At 43.7% G+C, this 20,876-nt stretch overlaps 1 protein-coding gene across 1 annotated transcript in view; it reads right to left on the bottom strand.

Moving 5' to 3' along the window:
- Positions 1–6,089: 6,089 nt before the first annotated feature.
- Positions 6,090–20,876, bottom strand: part of LOC143958237 (vomeronasal type-2 receptor 116-like) — a gene marked incomplete at its 5' end in the record, with an annotated part of 86,218 nt that continues 71,431 nt past the window's right edge. Inside the window, one exon of the mRNA XM_077467754.1 lies at positions 6,090–6,982. Coding sequence (XP_077323880.1) covers positions 6,090–6,982 — 893 coding nt within the window. The remainder of the gene's footprint in view (positions 6,983–20,876) is intronic.

Raw genomic sequence — 20,876 nt, 5'->3', positions numbered from 1 at the left:
AGAATATAAATGCCATCTGTAACATACCCGGGTGGTGTATTTGCAATTAGTTGGGAAATACCACTTCAGGATGATCATTTGTGCAATATTGTATGTGCTTTTTTGTATTGCTTCCAAATTTCAGAATTTTTTTAAATCATGTTGAATTAATATGTAATAAACTTTTTAAATTAAATATATTGTTTTTTTTCTTCTCAAATTGCCTTAAAAGTCTAGAATTAGAGGTATTCCCATGTTTTCATATATACAGGGCTTTACATGCCAAGTTACATGAGTCCTTAACCACTTCAATGCCAGGCACTTAGACACCTTCCTGCCCAAGCCAATTTTCAGCTTTCAGCTCTGTAGCAATTTGAATGACAATTACTCAGTCATGCTACACTGTACCCAAACAATTTTTTTTATAATTTCGTTACCACAAACAGAGATTTCTTTTGGTGGTATTTGACCAATTTTTTTGTGCAACAAATAATAAAAGACCGAAAATTTTGAAAAAATAAGTTTCTTTGTGTCTGTTATAAAAATTGTAAATAAGTAAGTTGTCTTCTTCAATGATGGGCACTGATATAGCTGCATTGGCAGGCACTGATAAAGTGACACTGATGGGCATGGGTGAGGTGGCACCAATGAGGTGGTACTGATGAGGTGGCACTGAGGGGCACTGATGATGGGCACTCATAGGCGGCACTGATGGGCACTCATAGGCAGCACTGATGGGCACTCATAGGCAGCACTGATGGGTACTTATGGTTGGCACTGATAGGTGGCATGTATGGGCACTGATAGGTGGGCACTGATGGGCATGGGTGGGCACTGATAGGTGGCACTGCTGAACACTGATGGGTGGCACTGATGACACTGATTGGTGGCATTGCTGGGCATCACTGAGTTCATTTGTTATATGATGGTGCCAGTCAGTGTCCATTTGTGGGTACTAATTGGCACAGATTTGGCTGTCATTTGCATATACCTGGCCATCCACATGTTGCCCCTCTTCCTGATGGTCCTGGGGGTTTTCCTGGTGGTCTAATGTGGGCATCCGAGGGGGGCTGCACTGATAAACAATCAGCGAAGACCCTCCCTGTCAGGAGAGCCGGCGATCGGCTCTCCTCTACTCGGGTCTGTCAGATGCAAGTGAAGAAAAGCCGATCAACGGCTTGTTCCTGTTTACATCGTGATCAGCCGTGATTGGACATGGCTGAATGTGTGGTAAAGAGCCAAATACGACGCAAGGGAAGGTATTGGCTACTGAACTTCCTTTTCTAGTCCCGTTGTACGTCATCACATTCACATTCAAAATGAACAGACTTTGGTCCGTTCGTGTGTGGGCAAGTCGGAACTACGTCTGAACTCCATTGGGAAGACCGTTGGAACTTTTCTGCCAAAAAGTCCAGTCGTGCGTACGCGGCATTAGAAAAACCCATTCCTATAAATTAACTATTGACAGCACTCAAAGATCTGAGACTAGGAAACCCAGGCCCAAATGGATTCACATCTCAATATTATTAAATCTACGACCAGCCTCTGTAAAAACATCTATTAGCAGCAATTCTGTATATGCCTCATCTGACTTTTTTTTTGGAAAATTCTGAGGGATCTAGAAATAGAACATGTTCTAAATATTTCCAACGGAACCAATTCCGCTTGTCTGTATGCTGTTCTAACGGACCAAAAAGGACACATGTTCTGAAGTAGGTACGAGATGGAAGCTATTAGTTACTGGCTATTGAACTTCCTCTTTCTAGTCGTGTCGTTCGTGCTGTACTTCACCGCATTCTTGATGATCGGACTTTGGTGCGATTGTCTGTATGCAAGACAGTTTCAGCGGAATTCCGTCTGAAAAAGTTTCAGGGTTTATTCTGATGGGAAATAATGTGTTTGCGGCATTACTCAATTGGAAAATATAAGAAATCTCTTACTAGGCATCTCTTAAATGCAGCCAAGGCCCTTATCCTATTACATTGGAAATCCACTCATGTCCCAACAATCAAGGACTGGTTTGAAAAGGTCAATAATATATGCAAAATGTAAGAAACCTTAGCAATGCAAAAATAAACAAATACAAAATTTCACAAGATGTGGAAACATTGGTGGCTCTTCACACAATCTGACAAATTTATTGATGCTTATACATAATTCTCATACATATTCCTACATTAAAGATGTAATTTTAAGTCCCTAGTACATTAAAATCCTTAGTCTACAATACCAGACCATTTTATTATTACCATTGTTTATTTCATTTATATTATAATTTATCCATTATGATTATTAATATTACTTTTATTATTTTATTGTTTATTAAAAAAAAAATACCTCCTTCACCACCTTCTGCTTATGTACTCTTTATATAGAATCAGATACATTATGCTCCCCTTAATTCACTATTTTAAGGATATACCTTTTTTTTCTTTTTATTTGTCTCTTTTAAATCCATATAAATTGACACACACACACACACACACACACACACACACACACATATACATATATATATATATATATATATATATATATATATATATATACTCAACCTGTATTTGATCATTGCTATGATGTCATATTTTCATCTGTTATAAACTTTCAATAAATTTTGATTGTAAAAAAAAAACAAAAAAACAATTAGCTTCTTATCAAACTCCTTGGGGTGTCTACTTTACGAAAAGGGGTCATTTTGGAGCGTTTTGTGCTATCTTGGCATATAGGGGCCTCCGAAACTGTGATATGTAGTGAGGAAGTGAGTTAAGCAATTTACGCCCTTAGAAAACCTGAAGGCGGTGATTGGTTTTCGGGGTCCTGTATGCGGCTAGACTACCAAAATGTCTCACACCTATGGTAACCCCCTTACTCAGGAGAAGCAGCAGAATGTATTTTGAGGTGTAATTCCACATATACTAATGGCACGTGTAAGCAATATATTATTTAAATTACAACATTGTGTAAAAAAATTATATATATATATACATATATATATATATATATATATATATATTTTTTTTTTTTTTTTTTTTTTTTTTTCATTTTTTTGGTCATATTCCATAAACTTGTGGCAAAAAATAAAATATTCCATGGACTTAACACGCCTCTCAGAAAATAGCTTGGGTTGTCTACTTTCCAAAAAGGGGTAATTTGAGGGGTTGTTCTATCTTGGCATATAGGGGCCTCCAAAACTGTGATAGGTGGTGAGGAAGTGAGATAAGCAATTTACGCCCTTTGAAAACCTGAATGCGCCGATTGGTTTTCGTGGTCCTGTACGCAGCTAGGCTCCCAAAAGGTCCCACGCATGTGGTATCCCCATACTCAAGAGAAGTAGCAGAATGTATTTTGGAGTGTAGTTCCACATATACCCATATATGGCATTTTAGCACCTAAAGAAATTAGATAGGCTGTCAGAAAGTAACAGCTGAGTAAATTCCAGTATATATACCATAGTTTGTAGATGTTATAACTTTTGCGCAAACCAATAAATATATGCTTTTTGGGGATTTTTTTTTTTTTTACCAAAGACATGTAGCTGAATATATTTTGGCTTAAATTTATGAAAACATTTTAGTTTATTGGATATTTGTTCAATTTTTTTTTTAGAAACTATATATATATATATATATATATAAATATATATATATATATATATATATATATATATATAAAAATATATATATATATATATATATATATATATATATAGATATATATATATATATATATATATATATATATATATATATATATATATATATATATATATATTTTTTTTTACATTTATATCGCAAAAAAAAAATTTAATCCCAGGGGTGATCAAACCCCACCAAAATAAAGCGGTAAAAGGGACATACCTTTTGTTTGGGTACAGCGTTGCATGACCACGCAATTACAACTTAAAGTAGCACAGTGCCAAACTACAAAAAATGCTCTGGTCAGGAAAGGGGGTGAAACCTTCCAGATGTCAAGTGGTTAAGCTAACATAATTCTAATGTTTTATGTCTTCTTCGGAATAAAATCTATGATTGATCAATGAACACCTGGTACCTGTTTTTAGCTTTGGAAATTCTCATAACAGGATCTGACAAGGTCTGGAGCATTTTCTCTGCAGCATTGTATGGGGAAGATGAATACTCCCTTATGGAAGCAGTTTTTCAAAGAAATATACAGTATACAAGGAAAAATATTTTTTATTGGGTCCTATAAAGAAAATCTGCTTGAAAATGAACTCATCTTATCGCTTAAAATGTGAACTTAAAGCGGGATTCCACCCTAAAGTGGAACCTCCGCTGATCGGATCCCTCCCCCCCTCCGGTGTCACAATTGACACCTTTCAGGGGGGAGGGGGGTGGAGAGTTCCCACTTCCGGGCATAGACTCCCGTGGGAGTCTACGCCATTTCCTGCCCTGCCACGCTGTCTGCTGGGACACACACGGGTCCCAGTGACAGCGCGGAGATTACCTATTGCGCGACGCGACTCGCGCATGCGCAGTAGGGAACCGGGAAGTGAAGCCGATTCGCTTCACTTCCTGATTCCCTCACCTAGAATGGTGGCGGCAGCAGTCAAGAGCCGAGCGATCGATCGGCCTCAGCTGCCGGCATCGCTGGAACCCGGGACAGGTGAGTGTCCATTTATTAAAAGTCAGCAGTTGTAGTATTTATAGCTGCTGGCTTTTAATATTTTTTTTTTGGTGGAATCCCTCTTTAAGGCCCGTACACACGATCTGATTTTTTACGACAATTATTGTCTGATGGACGTGTTGTGTCAGATAATTTGACCAGGTGTATGCTCCATCAGACAATAGTGTGCAGAATTAACGACAACAAATGTTGGCTGTTCATGCTCACCAACTGTCTGACAATAAATCTGTTAATTCAGATTATCCGATCGTGTGTACACAAGTCCGTTGGACTAAAATCCAAAGTACAAACACGCATGCTCCCAACCAATGCTAACCATCAGACAACATTAGCAGAGGTTGCCCAAAGGGTGGCACTAAAGAGCAGAAAAACTAAGTTGTTTTGCGAATGTTGGATGAACAAGTTCTGCCGTCTGTATGCAGAACAAGTTCATGACCAACGCTCTTCTGTCTGATGTAAGCCCTTGTACACACGATCGGAGATTCCGACAACCAAATCCATTGGATTTTGACCGACGGATTTTGTCCGAAACTGTTGTATACACACGGTCGGACGAAGTTGTCGGAAAATCCGATTGTTCAGAACATGATGACGTTATTTTGTTATGATGGAACTACGTTCAGGCTAGTAGCCAATAGCTTTGATGTAGGAATTTGATCTGAGCATGTGTGGCACTTTGTCCGATCGGAATTCTCTACACATGATTGGAGTATGTTCGATCAGAGCATTTTGTCGGAAAATATTTCCGGCAAGTTGGAAAATTTGGTCCGACGGATATTCCGACGGAAACAGTCCGATGCAGACCACACACAGTCGGACTATCCGATAAAACGCTCCGATCGGACACATTCCGTCGGAATCTCAGACCGTGTGTACAAGGGCTAAGACCGATCGCGTGTACGAGGCTTTACTGAGAACATGTTCTCATCAACTTTAACTAATATTTTAAATGATTTAAGAATACACCAACAAAACGTAAAATGTATATAGCAGGATACATCTATATACAATGTAATTAAAGTGACCCTAACACTAAAAATACCCCCCAATCAGCTTATAAAAGAACATGTTTGATATTTATCCTCCTGGAAGGTGGTGAGTGAAATTTTCCCTCTCATGAAGAGTGATGGGTGTCTCTGGTATCGGACACTTTAGGATGATTTGGATACTTTGTCCTCCTCTGGTCACTGTGGCTCCTCCTCACTAAGTGACTACATTGTTCAGTACTGATGAAATGGCTGGTGGGGGGAACCACTACACCTAGCAGGGGACAATATTTCAACAAACCCAAAGTGTCTGGTACCAGGATTGTCCAGAGCAAAAATTCAACTCACAATCCCTGGAGAGGTAAGCATTAAATATTTTTATTTAACAATGGTCATTCTCAATACATTAACAAAATACTAAAATGGACAATAATAGCGATAATGATATGACTACTGGTAACTGGTGTTTCTCCATACATATTAGTGGAAAGCTGCTTTTGTATTCAGGTCGGGTCTGAACAGTATTCTATAACATTTTGGGAAAAATATACAGCCAAGAAGTCCAGAACTTGATGCCATTATAGCAAAAACCTCCACACCCACCATGTATTTCCCTCTGGTGCTCAGATAGGCCGGGATCATGGCAATCCAGACACTGCAGAACACCAGCATGCTGAAGGTGATGTACTTGGCCTCATTAAAACTGTCCGGTAATGTCCTGGCTATAAAAGCGATAATGAAACTCACAGCGGCCAGAAGTCCCATATATCCCAGGACTGAGTAGAAGCCGATAACTGAACCCTCATTACACTGAATGATGATCTTCCCCTGATAAGAGTGAGTGTCCCGATCCTGGAAGGGGGGAGAAATAGACAACCAAGAGGCACAGATTATGACTTGGACCAGTGAGAAGATACAAATGATAGAATTGGGCAGTTTGGCTCCCATCCATTTCCTCCAGGGACTCCCAGGTTTGGTGGCTTTAAAAGCAATACACACCATGATACTTTTGGAAAGTAGAGAAGAGACGGCAACTGAGAAGATGACACCAAAAGAGGTCACACGCAACATGCAGGTCACATCTACTGGATGGCCGAGGAACAAGAATACACAGAGGAAGCTCAGCATGATGGAGACCAGGAGAAGATAGCTCAGGTTCCGGTTATTGGCTTTAACAATGGGGGTGTCCTGGTAATGTATAAATATCCCCAATATTAAACCAGTCAGAAGACAACAGAGGATGGAGACAGTTGAAATAACGGTAACAATGGGATCATCAGTGTAGGAGAGAAATTCCATCAATTTTGGGACACACAGATCCTTCTTCTCATTTGGCCATTCATCATCAGGACATTTCATGCAGTTTTCACTGTCTGTAGGAAGAACAATACAAACACAATTAACATTGGGGTCAGAGCTTCTGAGAAAATTGTATTGCCTTTGGCTGCAGCAGATCTGGCTTAGCTTGCTTTTCCTCAAACCAGCGCAATGCGCAGTTGCAGCAAGGGATACCTACTTTCACGAGATACCAATCATACTGCTACACAGACCACTGTTGCATTCTGGAAGTTGTAGTCCACACTCAAGCGCAAAGGAAACTACAAATCCCTGACAATGGAGTCTTGGAGGCAGGGCAGTTGCCTCAGGAGGCTGTGGAGTGCAAGGACCTGGTGGGCTGAGCTGCCAGGTAAGTGACCCTGACACCCCCAGCTGACCCCTCCATCTTCCCCCCATACACCCCATTTGCCCTGCCCTACTGATCAGGCTGCATTTATGGGCACTGGTAAGTCTGCATTTGATGATGATTTTGCACACGAACAAAAGCCATCACAAACACACACAGAAATTATCACAAGCACATGACATGACAAGCTGACATTACACAGAGAAACCATGACAACCAAACAATAGAAATTACTTCCTCCACTGGTGCGCATGCGCGGGACTCCCGGGAAAACGCTCTAAGCAAGAGCTCCGCACCGCTCCGGCCCCATCCGGCTCCCCTGTCCTCCACGCTGAGCGGGACACTCTCCATACGGACCCCCAAGCCTCCTGGACCACTCAGGCAACTTTTCGCATGCCGACCAGCCCCAAAAAGACGGACGTCAGCCGCCAGCTGGACTTCACACAGAAGGCCCCCAGAGCAGCTAAGATGGCGGCCACGTCTCAGGCACAAGACACCACGGGGGAACAAGTCTCCATTGCGGACCCTCCATCCCCTATCCAGCACCGGTCTTCACTGCTGGCAACCCCTGTGAGTACAGCTTCTCCCCAAGGCTACTCCCCAGCCTCCACGGAATCCCTGCTTGATTGAACTGTAGGGGGCATTCTCCAGACTCCCACCCTGCAAACTCCCTTAGGCCTGGCAGGCCTGGCAGGCATTTCAAGCACCCTGCATTCATCCCCCATGCAGCCATCCCAGTCCCATGATGTAAATCTACTTATGCAGAGCTTCTCTGACATGCTGGCTGCAGGGCTTGCCCAAAATGCTAAGCAGATCACATCCACAATCAAGGCAGATTTACAAAACCTGGGAGCCCGTTTGGACGCCATAGAACATGTAGTGGACAACACAGTGGCCCGGACTGTCCAGAACTCGGCCTGCATTCAAACGCTCCAAGATCAATTGGAAGTGGCTCAGGCTAAAATCGATGACCTTGAGAACAGAAGCAGACGATACAATTTTCGCATACGGGGGTTACCCGAGTCTGTTGCAGATGTACCCAGCACTGTCAAACTCTTTATCAAGGAACTCATCCCAGATATCCAAGGCCATAGGCTAGAGCTAGATAGAGCCCACAGAGCATTGCAGCTCCCCCGCCAAGATGGCCTCCCGAGGGACATTATCGTTAAACCTCATTTTTACAGCGTCAAGGAAGAAGTGATGAGAAAAACCCGTAATCTGGACGACCTCTCTTTCCAGGGCCACAACATCCAAATCTTTGCGGACATTTCCCCCACTACCATTCAGAAACGCAGAGCCCTCAAACCCTTGCTTGAAATCCTGAATCAGAATTCCATCAAATATCGCTGGTCATTCCCCTTTCGTCTCCAGTTTCAACTAAGAGATAAACAGTATGGCTTTTCCTCCTTCCAAGATGGCGAACGCCTGCTACTGCAACTCGGACTTATAACCCAGGAACTTGCTCCTATACTTCAGCCTATACTTCAGCCAAGACAAGCTTTTCCAAACGACCACCTCCAGGGAGTCCCCTCACCCCACTGTGGAACAAACAGCTTCCAAAGAGGCAACGGGACTCACACCCCCCTAGATGAGTACTCGTCTTGGGATCCTGCCCCGGATCCGGAATTTTTTCCTTTCATGGGACTACAGAGGGGACCCACTTTAATGAGTAGTGGACATCCCCCCCTGGACTCTGACTTTCATTTTGGACCCTTGCAGAATCCTCTGCATCCTGTGGTCGGGTCCCATTAGCCCCCCGATGGCTACCTGGGTTACCCGTCTGTGCCTTTCATAGCCATCTCAGCATCTCCCTGCCTTTAGCTGAGCTCTTAGAGGCTCCCCTCACCCCAACCTCCTACCTAAGGCTTCCTACCCCACCCACTTACCCAGGAAGCTCACACCTCTCACACAAAGGTGTATTTTTGTTAGGCAAATTTTTCTTCTTTTGTTTCTTTTGTTTTTTGTATCCTGATGGGGGGTTCTTTTCTTTTGGTTCTTGTTTTTGTACTGTTCTGGGTAGTGATTATAGATTGTGTCATGGTTGACCTTAGCGACATGTGTTACTTTACTCGTCCACTTGCTATATTTTTTACTACTTGGGGACTGCGGCCGGAGCGGCCCATCATGCCACCCTTTCTGTTGTGACTTGGAGGGACACACCTCCCTCGGGTGACACCAGGTAAACAACCCTAGCCGGTTGTACTTTTTCCATGCCCTCCCTAACAGGAGGCCCCGGACTCGGACTTGGTTCGCCAGTCCTTCTTGTTATCATAATAGATTTGTTGATCGTTATGTTTTACTTCTCTTATGTACTAAATATGTTCTTTTTCTCAATTTTCGCTCCATCCTTTTTCTCTCCTTTTTTCCCTCTACCCTTGCCTTCTCTCTGGCGCCTTCTCTCTCCTCCCCTCCACCCCCAGGAACCTTCGCGGAGACCATCACTCATTCCTCCCCCAGGAGACCACCGGGAAGATAGTCCTCCACAACCCGTATCCATTGCTCCAAGGACAAAGGTAAGCCCCATTCACTCATGCTCGCCACCCACCCCTGACTTCCATGGCTGACTCTACACCCCATAATCTTTATCTCAAGATCGCCTCGCATAACACCCAAGGGCTTAACTCGCCCTCCAAATGCCGTAAGGCATTCCAGAGCTACCACGCCAGAAGCCTTGATATTGTGCTCCTCCAGGAGACCCACTTCCCAGCTAGCTATACCCCTTCCTTTCTTCACAGTGGCTTTCCAACATTTTACCTGGCTAATGCCGACTCCAAAAAAAGAGGGGTCGCAGTCTTACTGGCGAAACAAATCCCATTCCTACATTCCCACACGATCAAGGATGCCGAAGGTAGATACTTATTAGTTAAAGGTCATATTACGGGAGTTATGTACTCTATCATCTCTTATTACGCCCCCAACCAGGGCCAATCACACTTCTTTGCCTCCATGCTTTCAACCCTTGCCCCACACTTGGAAGGCAGAATTATAATGGGAGGTGACTCCAACATCTCATTCGACCAAGTGCTTGATAAAACTAATCTAGACAAAGCCAAAATGAAAAGACCCCCTAAACAGAGTTTGCGAATCGCTCGACTTCTCCATGATAGAGGTCTGATTGACTCTTGGAGAGAATTAAACCCCACGGCCAAAGACTACACGCACTACTCTGCACCACACAAAACATATGCCAGGATCGATCATATTTTCATACCCAACTCGGAGATACACACTGCGACTCAATCGAATATTCACAAAGTCCCATGGTCAGACCACTCTCTAGTGACCCTGTGCATAACTAGCTCCCTCTCCCCTCCCGGTCCCCCTCAGTGGCACCTTAGTAAAACCCTTCTATCCAATCCAGTCCATTGCACCATGCTGGAAAGAGACATTCTGGAATTCTTCAGCCTCAATGATACTGGGGACATATCCCCAAGCAATCTATGGGGAGCACATAAGGCGGTCCTGAGGGGGAAAATAATTCAACTAGCGTCTAAACTAAAACGGGAAAGGAAGATAGATGTGGAAAAACTTGAGAGCGAATTTAAGTCTTGTAGTAAAACACACAAAAGCAACCCTACCTCAGAAACTCTAGCCAATCTGGATTCCGCCCGGATCACCCTCAAATTAGCCCTCACGTCCAATGCAAACAAATACTTAAGCTGTCTAAGTGGCAGGTTCTATCTACAGGCTGGTAAAATTGGTCCACAGCTGGCAGCAATACTCTCCCCTAAAATAAGGGTTTACTCTTTACCTAAGATAAAATCCCAAGCAGGCAACCTTACTCAGAACCCCCATAAAATTCTAGAGGCCTTCCATTCCTTTTATTCGAATCTATATTCCAAATCCACCCCGACCGATCCTGATTCCATTAACGCGTTTTTAGATGAGGTTGCAACTCCCAAACTTACAAACTCTCACCGTGACATAATGGACTCCCCCTTTCAGATCAAGGAAGTCCAGGACGTCATCAAGAGCCTCAAGCCTGACTCTGCCCCAGGCCCGGATGGATTTTCGTCCCGTTACTATAAAACCTTCTCTGAAGTCCTCTCTCCTTATCTGGTCCGGCTCTTCAACTCCCTCCGGGAGGGCTCTCATTTAGAGCCAGCGGCCAACCTTGCATTCATTTCGGTCATCCCCAAGCCAGGTAAAGACCCCAGCGAAGTAGGCAACTACAGGCCAATATCTTTGATTAATAAAGATCTAAAAATCATGACAAAAGTTTTAGCGAACAGGATGGCCTCGTTTATTGGAAAGTATATAAACAAAGACCAGGTAGGTTTTATCCCGGGGAGACAGGGGCCGGACCAGATTAGGAGAGCTATTGACCTCATTTCCCTCATGCAATCCTCCTGGGACTGGAACCCTCCTCAATCTGGATTTATTCTCTCCATAGATCTCCAAAAGGCATTTGACACGATCACTTGGCCGTACCTTTTCACCACTCAAAAATGGGGCTTCGGTCCGAAATTTCTCACAACTCTTTCATCCCTCTACTCTTCCCCAAAAGCCCAAGTTAAACTGCAGGGTCACCTCTCCGACCAATTCCCAATCCTCAAGGGCAAGTTTGCCCCCTCTCCCCCATTCTTTTTGCCATAGCGAGCGTAGCCTTAGCCATCAGACAACACCCAGATATTCATGGAGTACATTGTGGCCAAAAAACCCATAAATACGCACTCTTTGCGGATGACGTGTTGCTGTTGCTATTCATTACCTCCCCACTCATCTCCACACCTAATATTCTCCATCTTATTCAAAAATTCGGTGTAATTACAGGACTTCAGGTAAACATGTCCAAGTCTACCGCCCTTAACATATCTACCCCTCAAGAACTGATAGATAGAATTAAAGCTCACTGCCCTTTCTCTTGGAGCTCCTCCTCTCTCCCTTACTTAGGTATTCACCTTAGCCCCAAGTTCGAGCTTTTATTTCGCCACAACTACCCTCCCTTATTTAAGAAGTTATAAGAAGACCTGAGCAATGGTCTCTCTATAAATTGTCATGGCTGGGACGGGTAAATGCAATTAAGATGACCTTGCTCCCCAGGATCTTATATCTCTTCCGGTCCCTTCCCTTACCCATTTCAAAATGCATACTCGACAAATTCCAGTCAACAATTATTCGATTTATCTGGGGAGGGAAAGGCCACCGCCTCTCTAAGTCAGTTCTTTATAGATCTAGGAAAAAAGGGGGCCTGGGTCTACCTAACTTATGGTAGTACTTTCAAGCTGCCCAACTTTGTCAATTCTCGGCCATATACTCTAAAGGCCCGAAATCCGACTGGGTAGACTTAGAAAGACAAGCTATTCCGAATCATACCCTTGACTTTCTTGCCTGGAGACCACAAAAGGAAAGGCCCCCAATCCTTTCACCAACATTGTCACACACTCTTGCCCTGTGTGACACCCTTCACAAAAAACACTCCCTGATCTTGCACCCCCTCGCACACATCTTCCATAGCCCCCACTTCCCCCCAGGTCTCAATATCAAGGCTTTTCAGTGGTGGCTAGATAAGGGTCTCTACAGAATAGGACATTTCTTCAATTGCAATGGCCCCTTATCTCTTAAACACTGCATATCCAAATTGGACATGCCACCCTCAGAATCTTTTCGCTACTATCAACTTTTACATTATCTGCAGGGGATTTGGAGGACCCATGACAAATCTCTGTCGGTAACTCCATATGAGCTCTGGTGCTCCTCAGCCATGGGGGTCAGGGGGGGAATTTCCCTTATCTATTCTGTGTTGGCTGATCCTCAGGGAAAAGCAAACTACATGGTGAAGTGGGAGCAAGACCTTCAGTTCGAATGGGATCTGGATACCTGGCACAGGAGCATTCTTAATAACGCTCTTGTGGAAGCAGATCTTAAGGTTATGGCCCGATGGTACCTGGTCCCCACTCGGCTCACCAAGTGTTTTCCTCAGTCTTCCCCGCTCTGTTTCAGAGGGTGCGGCCTGCAGGGCTCTCTCCTTCATACGTTTTGGGAATGCCCCAAAATCAGGGGTTACTGGAACAAAGTCTTCAGACTCATTCGCAAATCCACAGGTCAAGCAATCAGACAGGATCACACTATTGCCCTTCTCAACTCTCACATCCCCAATGTTCCTAAACAGACACTCTCTCTAATCCACTTTATCCTTCTGGGAGCCAAGATTACGCTGGCACACTCGTGGAAATCTCCCTCAGTTTCCTTTTCCCAGGCCAAACAAAAAATATCCTGGATAATGGCACAAGAAAAAGCAGCCAGCAAGATACTGGACTCAGCTGAGAAATTTAGATTTATATGGGAACCTTGGGCTGCATACGTTGGAATATCCCTACTACCCTGAAATTACTCAAGGTCCCTCACCCCCCAATCCCTCTATAACCAGGCTCCTCCGTGAAGGTTCCTACCCTTCCCTTTCTCCTCACCCCCCTTGTTCCTTCTTTCCTTCTTCTCCTTTCACTCTCCCCTTCTGACTTCCTTTATTACTTTTACCTTGTTGCAGGGTCGCCTTGACCCACATTTTGAGTTGTAGCGAACTGTATGACAGTTGGTCATTCCATTCAGGTCTACTTGTTTTTTCTTTCCCTGTTATTATACATATGCTTCACTTTTTTCTATTTAGGTCTGTGCTTTGGGTCCCCACCCCGAGTTTGGGCTGGAAGGATCTGTCCTCCTTCTGCCCATGTTATGGCAACTTCTCTAGGTTAAATGCATCTTCTCATAGCGGTTCTAGCATTTTACAGGTTTGGGATTCAGGACAGCGGACCCTCCTGGGCCTACCTCGCGGGTCTTTCGGGAACTCCTGGGTCAGTCCCCTCACAGCAAGATCCCTATGGGTTGAGGGGTCTTGGCCTGGGATTGATCCTGGGGGATCCGGAAACGAGGACTCTCACGTTTAAGTGTATATTTCCTCCATCCAAAACCTGTTAAAGGAGCTAGTTGATTACTACCAGTGGACCGCCACTTACACGGAAGTCTCTTTTTTTACCTGGGACCCTTTTGTTTTTGTTTTTTGTATTCCTCCTCCGTTTTTTTTTTTTTCTGGAGACATATGCTTTGTACCAACTCCACCCTCTGCTCCTGTTTTTTTTGTCATTATCGGATGGATGTTATGTTCTAAAGTTTTAATAAATGATTTAAAAAAAAAAAAAAAAAAAAAAAATTACTTCCTCCAGAAGGGGTACTTAGGAATTTTTGTTTTAGACCTGAAGGAGTACTTCACCTTAAAAGGTCGAGAAAGGTAGAGATATAACAGTTGGGCTAAATTTTGCATCTTAAAGGCTGCCAAGTGACCAGACCAGGATAGTTCATGTTTGGAAATACGAGATAGCAAGGCTTTCAGTTTAGGAAGAAAAGGGGTGTCTTTTTCCTGATATAGAAGATTAGGTGTCGGGATGAGAGCAATAATAAGGTAGGACATACTTGTGCCTTTGTACACATAGGTATAATTATACTGTAAATTCTGTTTAGTTTCTGGATCTAGTCCTAATCCCAATATAAATAATTAAGTATCATTAACTTTATAATAAGATATCTTGTTGAACAGTTGGAGAGTTTGATGTGCCAAAGCCAAGGAGGAGATATAGTCCTAGTCCCAATATATTATAAATGATTTGGTATTAGTAACTTTAAAATAAGATAGCTTGTTAAACAGTTTGATGTACTGAAGTCAAGGAGGATTGGATATTGGTTAGTAAGGATGAGCTGAACCACCACCCCCCCCCCCCCCCCCCCGGTTCGGTTAGCACCAGAACTTGCGGACAGTCAAAAATTAGTTTGAACGAACGAACACCATTAAAGTCTATGAGGTGCGAACATCACATGAACATTAAGGGGAACCCCGAATAAAAAAAACAATGTGTGGGGGCCCCCCAAAATCATTAACCAGGCCCTTCAGGTCTGGTATGGATATTAAGGGGAACCCTGCACTAAATTAAAAAAAAAACAGCATAGGGATCCCCCCAAAATCCATACCAGACCTGAAAGGTTTCAGGTCTGGTATGAATTTTATGGGGAACCCTGCGCCAATTGTTTTTTTTAAATGGCGTAGGGTTCTCCTCAAAAATCCATACCAGACCCTTATCCGAGCACGTAACCTGGCAGGCCACAGGAAAACAAGAGCGCTTCCCCCTCCTGAACTGTACCAGGCCACATGCCAACAACATGGGAGGGTGGGTGCTTTGGGGCAGGGGGGCTCTGCACCCCGCATCTCAAAGCACCTTGCTCCCATGTTGATGGGGACAAGGGCCTCATCCCCACAACCCTTGCCCGGTGGTTGTGGGGGTCTGTGGGCGGGGGGCTTATCGGAATCTGGAAGCCCCCTTTAACAAGGAGACCCCCAGATCCTGCCCCCCATGTGAATTGGTAATGGGGTACATTGTAGTGTCAAAAATGGTAAAAAGACAGGAAACAGCTTGGGACAAGTCTTTTATTAAAAAATAAAAAAATAAAAATATGCAAGTTATTGTTAGGGTTTACTTCCTCTTTGTCTCCCTGAAAAGGTAAAGCATAATGGACTACTATGCATCGCATAGTAGTCCATTATGTGTCACTTACCTGACACAGGAGCCAGCGAAGTCACCGCTGTCCCCTGTAGTTCCAAGCGTCCATCTTCTTGGTGGGTCTCGCTGCTCCGGCGCTGTGATTCGCCGGAGCAGCGATGATGTCACTCCCGCGCATGCGCACGGGAGCCGACACTCGCGGCATATCACCGCGATCTGCGGCTTGCCCAGTGCGCCTGCACGACGCTGTCTACGGTGCATGTGCCGTAGACAGCGGTGGCTGTCTTCAGGTAAATATCTCCTAAACCATATAGGTTTAGGAGATATTTCTTGGACCTACAGGTAATCCTTAATCTAGGCTTACCTGTAGGTCAAAGTGGTTTGTAAGGGTTTGCAACCACTTTAAAATGAGCACTTTAGATTTTTCATGTTAATCTCCATAGACTTTTAAATGGTGTTCCATGGCTTTCGAATTTGCCACAAACACCCCATAAAGTTTGCTTTTCGACGAACGGGGCGTAAACACCCGATGTTTGACCCGAACATCAATCTCATCCCTATCAGTTAGCATTAAAATTACATTGTCTACAAACAATGTTTGGGCTGATGATGATGAAGAAAGCGCCATTATGGCTGAAAAGAAAAGCCCAGTGATCCCAAATTTTGTGAGGACCTTTGCCAGATATGTCCAGTGCATTTGTCAAACTCTTTTTCTGAATCCAAGGCTAGGAGCAGAGAAGGTGCTTTAGAGTGGGCCACAAGATGAGTGATATTGATAAGTGTTGTTGAAGTTTTATCTCCCTCTGGCAACCCCAGTTTGGTCAGGATGTATCAAATCTGGTAAGTTATTGACTAATGTGGAAGCTAAAAGCTCAAAATAAAGTTTCAAACCATTGTTGAGAAGAGATATAAGATGGACATGTTGTGGTTTGTCAGGCTCTCGCCTTGGCTTTGGTAATGTGATTATTAAGACTACCAACATTTCCGAAAGGAAGGAGCAGCAGCAGCGACATACACCTTCTGGAGATGGGGTGCCAGTACATGGTTAAATTGCTTGCAATATTCTCAAGGTGAGGACATCTGGGCCGGGGGATTTGTTGACAGGGAATTAACAGTTTTATGTATTTCTTCCAAAGAGAATGGGGCACTTAGAGCCTGGTGTAGGGACACAGACAATTTTGGAAGATCTAATAATTATCTATATCAGTTTCAGACTGATGGAGCATTGTTCCATCGTCCTACAAGTCATATAAGGTGACAAAATACAGACTAAATTTTTTTCAGGTTAAACAGTTTAGTCTGATTGGATGGGTGGTGAATGTAGAATAAGAAGAATAAGATACCGTCCTGCAGGGTCTGAGATTTGCTCATGTCAATTAAAGGAGACATAGACTTTTATAGCGGTCAGAACACCTCTTTTCTTCGCCATCATGTTGGCAGTAGAAATATGTGGAAGGGCTTTATGAAAACATATGCGAGATGATGTCTGGTGGAGGTGGGTTTGTTGGACCTCAGCATGTTACATTTATAAATTTCAGCCTCTCTCCATAAGGACGCCCTTTTAGCAGGATGATTTATTCCTTTGCCATTTATGTACAGAAAGTTGATACTCATGAGGCATGGCCATTATGACAGCTGATGTGAAAAATAATGGAGAGACTACACATTCTTAAGCTCCAACGGAAAATGTGCGATCGGATCATGTTGTCGGAAAATCTGTGTGGGCTCCATCTGACTTTTTCCATCGGATTTTCCGACGCACAAAGTTTGAGAGCAGGATCTAAAATTTTCTGATGACAAAATCCGATCGCATAAATTCCGATTGTGGGTAGACAATTCCGACAGACAAAGTGACACACATGCTCAGAATAAACTAATGCTGCGTACACACGACCGGACTTTTCAACATCAAAGGTCCGACAGAACAATTCCGGCAGACCATTCGATCGTGTGTGGGCTGCAGCGGACTTTTGATTTGCAAAAATCCGACAGATTTTAGAAATGGAACATGTTTCAAATTTTTCCGCCGGAATTCCGCCGGACCCAGTTCCTACCGAGAAATCCGCTCGTGTGTATGCTAGTCCGACAGACAAAAACTGACGCTAGGGCAGCTATTGGCTACTGGCTATGAACTTCCTTATTCTAGTCCAGTCGTACGTCATCACGTTCGAATCCGTCGGACTTTGGTGTGATTGTGTGTGACCAAGTCCGTTCATTCAGAAAGTCCGTCAGAACTCTGTCAGAACTCTGTCAGAACTCCGTCGAAAGTCTGTCGGACCTAGTCCCTCGAAAAGTCCGGTCGTGTGTACGCGGCATTAGAGACGAAAGCTATTGGCTACTTGCCCGTTTATAGTCCCGACGTACGTGTTTGACGCCACCTCGTTCTGAACGATCAGATTTTCTGACAACTTTGTGCAACCATGTGTATGCAACACAAGTTTTGGCCAAAATCGGTCGGAAAAAATCCGACAGATTTTGTGGTCGGAATGTCCGACCGTGTGTATGGGGCATAAGACTTTGGAGATCCAAGGGAGGGTCATAGTTAGTTCCTGGGTAGAAAGCGCCATGCTGCTTTTTTTTTTAAATAGCATAACAGTGGACCAACAGGCCAACACACATGTAAGAGAGTAGATCATTATGATTTGTGCACAGCCCTGTGCCACTTAGAAGAAAAAAGGTAAGTCTAGCTAATCAAGGCATTGGTGTAGCCAGGAAATGATGTGTAAACTGATGGTAAGTTGTAGAATTGGCGGGCTTATCACCGTCTTGGAGCAGATCTATGAGCGCCATCCAGGATCCAGTTTATCCGGGTGTTTAGCTGTATTGAAAGAGAAAGGTACATTAGGTACGATGTTCCAATCTTTTAACAGAGTCCTTTGAACAAAAAGTCAATTACATTAGTGGAATCATCTTTATTAAATGAGAATTTTAGCAGGGCATCCCTCACTTGTAGTTGATATGGTGGTTTCTTAGTGCCTTATGCCGCGTACACACGACTGGACTTTTCGAGGGACTAGGTCGGACGGTCTTTCCGACGGACTTTCGACGGAGTTCTGACGGACTTTCCAAATGAACGGACTTGGCCACACACAATCACACCAAAATCCGATGGATTCGAACGTAATGACGTATGACCGCACTAGAATAATTAAGTTCATAGCCAGTAGCCAATAGCTGCCCTAGCATTGGTTTTTGTCCGTCGGACTAGCATACGCACAAATGGATTTCTCGGTCCGGCGGAGTTCCGGTGGAAACATTTAAAACATGTTCTATTTCTAAAGTCCGCCAGATTTTTGGCAAACAAAGGTCCGATGGAGCCCACACACGATCGAATTGTCCGATGGACTCATTCCGTTGGACCTTTGCTGTCAAAAAGTCTGGTGGCGTGTACGTGGCATTAGAGTTTGGTTGATAGTTTTTTGCTTTTGCATAATGTATTGTGACAGATCAGGGAAGAACTTAAGGTCTGCATAAGACGCCATTAATGGTGACAGCTCCTGGGTTTTAGGCAGAAGCGGCACCTTTAAATTGTAGAAATGAATACGTAGGATAACATTCCTAGCCATGTGATCTGGTAAGCGGGACGGTTTCGGTAGATGGTGTATTCTGTCAATTATGAATTCAGATGGAGCCACATCAGGGAGTAAGGCAATTAGCAACTAAGTAACATATCTACGCAAATCAGATCGATGCACGGTTTCAAGAACACCCTTGATTTTGATAAAGGGATGTCACCGCTCCAGGAAGGTCAGATTGGAATGAACCTCTCCTCTAGTTTGGAAGCCACGGGTGCTGGCAATGCATATAGCAATGAAATTTGAGAAAAGTTCTGGACAGCCACTCTCCAAAAAATAGCATTTATTCGTTAAAAAGAATAAAAAAAACATGCCACAGCAGAACAGACAGAAGACTGACATGTTTCACACTAACAAACAGTGCTTAATCATAGCTGTGATTGTTAGTGTGAAACGTGTCAGCTCTTCTGTCCGTTCTGCTGTGGCATGTATTTTTTGATTCCTTTTGACCAATTAAGGCTATTTTTTGATGGTAAGGTACATGTGCATTGCTTGACGTTACTTGGCACATATCACCTACTTAAACGTTGTTGCTGACCAGGTGCATCCCTTCATGTAAATGGGGTTCTCTGATAGCAGTGGCCTCTTTAAGCAGGATAATGTGCCATGTCACACTGTAAAAATGGCTCAAAAATGGGCTGAGGAACACAACGAGTTTCAGGTGTTGACTTGGCCCCAAATGTCCCACATCTCAATCCAATCAAGCATCTGTGTGATGTGTCAAAAAAACAAGACCAAGCAATGGAGACCCCACCTCACAACTTACAGGACTTAAAGTATCTGCTGTTTATGGCTTGGTTCAGGATACCACCACAACATACCTTCAGAGGTCTAGTGGAGTCCATGTCTCAATGAGTCTGGGCTGTTTTGGTGGCTAAAGGGTCTGTTTGGGTGGCAAAAGGGGGACCCACTCAAGATTAGATAAATTGCTATAAAGTTATGGTTGATATAAATCACATCTGCTTATAAAACATAGAAACCTAAAAAGGATGAATCCAAAATGATTGTAATTTCCTTTTAAGTGAAATAAGACCTTAATTAAAAAAAGTTAGAAGAAACAGTTTGCTTTTGTTCATAACGTGTCAACCATGATTGAGATGTATAGAATTAGGGATGAGATTTGGGGTCAAACTCATATTTAAACTCATGTTTGCCCTCATCCCCTGCTGGCAGAATGCAAAAAATGCAACTGAGGATCCCGGGAACGGCTATTGACCAAACATGGTCATGGTTGTATTTGGTCAATGACATCATCTAGGACCCCCAGGCTAAACAAAGGACAACCACCCCAACCTATAACTGGCTCTTGCAGCAAGGAGCACATGGAAGGATGACCCATGTCAAAAAACAACAAACAAAAATTCCCAGCTCACTTACTATCCAACCTGCAACAAACCAAATTGTCCTGTCTAAAAGTTACTGTTAAGAAAAGGGGTTAAGTTTGCACACATTTGCAAATATATGGAAAAGCTACAGAGGCCACGTCACGACACCCTAATGTACTGCAGTCCTAACTATATAC

The sequence above is a fragment of the Lithobates pipiens genome, unplaced genomic scaffold, assembly GCF_037356315.1.
Source record: "Lithobates pipiens isolate NorthernLeopardFrog02 unplaced genomic scaffold, aLitPip1_a1.2 Scaffold_6, whole genome shotgun sequence".
In the NCBI taxonomy this organism is placed as follows: domain Eukaryota; kingdom Metazoa; phylum Chordata; class Amphibia; order Anura; family Ranidae; genus Lithobates; species Lithobates pipiens.
The sequence above is the reverse complement of the archived record's forward strand: the minus strand, read 5'-3'. Positions and strand labels throughout refer to the sequence as shown.